Here is a 4,087-nt window from a genome sequence, read left to right as displayed (position 1 = left end):
ACAGCGGAGACCTGCAGGACGATGGAGAACCAGAACCCGGACCGCAGGAGCCAAACAGCAGCCTCGTGCTCTGATAGCGCCGATGTTCAGGTCAGTGTTCATGACTTCATCACGAGACTAAAGACACGAGGAAGAGTCTCGAGGGTCCGTGTATCATCCGTTCATTCTGTTGTTAGAGATCAGAGCCTGAAAACCCGCTCCAGGGTTTGTGTTGACGTGGTTTGATTTCCAAAGTGTCTCCGTGGTTCCTGTTTTCATCTTGAAGAGAGGAAGCTGAAAGAAAAACTCACGAGCGTTTCTCTTTTCTTTGTCTGTGACTGTCGGCATTTTCCCGCGTTGCGCATGCGCGATGCAGCACTTGTCATGGCGGAGCGCGCAGAACAAACAATGATCCGTCTGATTGATCTGTGAGGAGGATTTCATGTTAACTTCACTGCTGCTTGTTGATGCTTGTAGTTTCTTTGCAGATAATTTTGCTTTTGGCTTGGTTGGTTTTTGGCTGCCAGGGCCCAGGTTGGCAGAATTATTCCAGTGTTGCTGTAACTGCTCCACTAAAGTTCAACTCAAATAACTTTCTGTTAGGAGCTTGATTTGTGCTTGTGATTGAAAACACATCACATCTCTGTAGTAAAAGGTTGTAAGTAAATAAGTTGGAAGGTAAGTTTGTGATCAGTTATTGTCCTGAGGTATGAGTCAGCCTTTCTATTGGCTGGTTGTTGACTAACAGAGTTGCAAAGTTAAAAACCAGCTCCTTTGTTTTGGAGGGTTTGAGGTCAAGACAGTTCTGCTGTCCATCTCAGTCTGTAGCTCTTGTTGTCAGAATATTTAATGTATGTTATACCTGATAATGATTATTCCAGAAAGGGCAAACATTAACAAAAAACATTTACATTTTCTAATTTGACATGATTAGTAACATTAGACAGCTGATCGACCACATGGCCTAATATGAATAATAACGTAAAACAGGACATTCAGTAATAATTCGGGGCCCGTTGGCCGACAGCATAGGCCTACTGTGGTATCGCTGTCACAAATGTTTTATGGACTTGAAGAACTGACAGGGTAAACAGAGTACTACTGGCACTCCTTTTTTGACAAATTTGAACCTATTAATCAGGGGAAATATCGGCGCTGCCAAGTATACGTTACCAAATGATTTTCATAAACATACCGGCTTATACAGATCAATTATAAAATCGCTGAACACGTCTTGCAGTCAGACGATGGATTTATTAGCCGTTTAGCTTTGGAAATAATGCTTATCATAAAATCCTGTGGTTGGTTTGTTTGTTTTCACACCACAAGCGAACTGCACCAGAGTTTGCTTGAAAGCGTACCAAGACCTCCTTGACGAGGTGGTCACACCCCATCCTGAAAAGTGACGGGAACCCTGTTCAGCAGCGCGTTTTAGAAATTAATCCACTTACCTGGAACCCGAGGAGTCAACAACCAGCCAAACTGCAAACACTGCAGCCTGTCAGACCAGGATGCTGTATCATATAGTCTATGGATATAAGCTATTTTAAAAACACAAAGCAGGTCCCTCCCGACATTTTTACTGATCACGTATTCATAACAGCAGCAATGAGGATGATTTTTACAAAGCATAACGTTAGAACGTTTTTAACACCACTGTTCAAGCAAGTGTCTCGACTTCAGAACTAATGTTACTGTTTTGTACATGTATTTATAAGAAGTATTCAGTGCTCTGACATAACACAAAACGTCGACACCCTCTCCTGCCAAGTGAAAATCCTAATTTGAAAATTAACATCCTCACCAATTTCACCAGAGCGGCTGGACACACACACCCAAAATGGCGGCGCCCAGTAAAGCCACAAGGTCTTCTAAAACCAAAACATATCAGACCGTATGCAACGTTCAGTACTTTCTCTCGGTGCAAAATAAATCTACCTTTTGCAGTAATGTGAAAAAGAATGAACAAAAACAGTTTTAAATGAATTACCTCGCTCTTGAACCAGCAAGGACTGTGCGTCGCGGGAAATCCCACGGACATCAAAGCTACCGATGCTGCTAGATGTCTCCAGCTCTATATATCTAAACACTGAATTTACAACTAAATTCTTACAGCAGTTAGCTACCACGTTTGTAGTGTTGAAGCTAGCCCCAGTGTAGTCAGTTTTTTTTTAGCTGTATTTTCTCCAGGTTTCTACGTTCTTCAGTTTTCATCCTCCACAGCAGCGCGTCTGTCTCCACACACACGGCAGCGGAGGGAAAAAAAACTTTCGCTCGCTCAGAGATACGGGTCTGCATAGTCTGCATTAAAAAGAAACACCTAGATACTTAGAGAAATTCCCACCAGACTGCCAGGGAAGGTCATTTTTAACGGTTACGATCATTCCAGCGCTTTTCATTATGGAACGCAGACCGTGAGGTAGACTGGTCCAATGCTAGTTATTTTTCAAATCCGTACACCATCCGGGCATTTTTGGTACACTGTGGACATTGCTTTTGTATGCAGTCTTCATACTACATTTAGGTCAAATCACTACGTACTACTAGTACAGTAGGCGGTTTGGAAAACAGCCTTAGGTTGTGGTATAGGTCAAGCTTTAAGACGGGACCTTATATTTCCCATAATGCAACTCTTTAATGTGATGTGGCTCAATTTATAAGAAATGTCAGTATCTGTGATGATCAGTCAAATTCCGATAGAGGTCGGTGCCACCCCAGGCCCCTCTGTGGACACACCCCTGCAGCTGGTTGTCACAGGTGGTAATGCAGTAGTCAAACCGTAACATTGTGGTTTTTGTTCCACAGACATGCTCTGAATGTAATTTATGGTTCTAGATAGCTCGCTCCATCATGACTTTTCATTTACTGTCTTTCTCTCTGTATGTCTGTTTGTTAATATAGAAACGGAGAGGAAGAGAAGAACTCAAACGTCACCACTGTCGGCACTGTGACAAATCCTTCAAAAGATCTGGGCATTTACAGATTCATCAGAGAGTTCACACTGGAGAGAAACTGTACAGCTGTGACCAGTGTCGGAAAACTTTTACTCAGTCAGGTAGCCTAGAAGTCCACAGACGTATTCACACTGGAAAGAGACCATACAGATGTGACCAGTGTGGGAAAACTTTTACTCAGTCAGGTAGCCTAGAAGTCCACAGACGTATTCACACTGGAAAGAGACCATACAGATGTGACCTGTGTGGGAAAACTTTTACTCAGTCAGGAAGCCTAGAAATCCACAGACGTGTTCACACTGGAGAGAAACCGTACAGCTGTGATCAGTGTGGGAAAGCTTTCGCTAGAACAGGTGACCTGGCAAAGCACCTGCGTGTTCACACTGGAGAGAAACCGTACAGCTGTGACCAGTGTGGGAAAGCTTTCGCTACAACAGGTGACCTGGCAAAGCACCAGCGTGTTCACACTGGAGAGAAACCGTTCAGCTGTGACCAGTGTGGGAAAGCTTTCGCTACAACAGGTGACCTGGCAAAGCACAGGCGCATTCACACTGGAGAGAAACCATACTGGTGTGACCAGTGTGGGAATGCTTTCACCACATCAAGTGGCTTGGTAAAGCACAGACGCGTTCACACTAGAGAGAAACCGTACTGGTGAACGTTTGACGTGCTACAGCAAACTTTCAATGATTCACTCATTGTTCTGCATTAATGGGTTATGATTATTGACAACTTAGAACTTAGCATTTACGTTGTCTATGAAGATTCTCAGTCATCCAGGTCATAGTTATCCAACGAAGGTTAAAATGAAGGGCAACTGGACTTGGTTGAAGCTACTGGAAGACGTTTCGTCCCTTATCCGTTCTATGTTACCATAATTATGCAGATGGCACAGATTTACATAACCATTTCACCAGGGGACTATGAACCCATACAGGCGCTGAATAACTGTAGGTCAACGCGGGTCAACGATTGGATGTGCCAGAATTTTCTTCAATTAAACAAGGATAAAACTGAAGTTATTGTTTTTGGAGCCAGGGAGGAACGATTGAAAGTCAGTGCTCGACTTCAATCTGTAATGTTAAGAACCACAAATCAAGCCAGAAATCTTGTTGTAGTCATGGACTCAGACCTGAATTTGAGTAGCCACATTA

General features: G+C 43.3%; 1 protein-coding gene across 1 annotated transcript in view; it reads left to right on the top strand.

Moving 5' to 3' along the window:
- Positions 1-3,649, top strand: part of LOC123980223 (zinc finger protein 239-like) — a 5,342-nt gene extending 1,693 nt beyond the window's left edge. Inside the window, exon 2 of the mRNA XM_046064506.1 lies at positions 2,881-3,649. Coding sequence (XP_045920462.1) covers positions 2,881-3,591 — 711 coding nt within the window. The 3' untranslated portion in view covers positions 3,592-3,649. The remainder of the gene's footprint in view (positions 1-2,880) is intronic.
- The last annotated feature ends 438 nt before the right edge of the window (positions 3,650-4,087 follow it).

Source organism: Micropterus dolomieu, linkage group LG12 (genome assembly GCF_021292245.1).
Source record: "Micropterus dolomieu isolate WLL.071019.BEF.003 ecotype Adirondacks linkage group LG12, ASM2129224v1, whole genome shotgun sequence".
Classification (NCBI taxonomy): domain Eukaryota; kingdom Metazoa; phylum Chordata; class Actinopteri; order Centrarchiformes; family Centrarchidae; genus Micropterus; species Micropterus dolomieu.
This window is presented reverse-complemented; position numbering and strand designations above follow the sequence as displayed.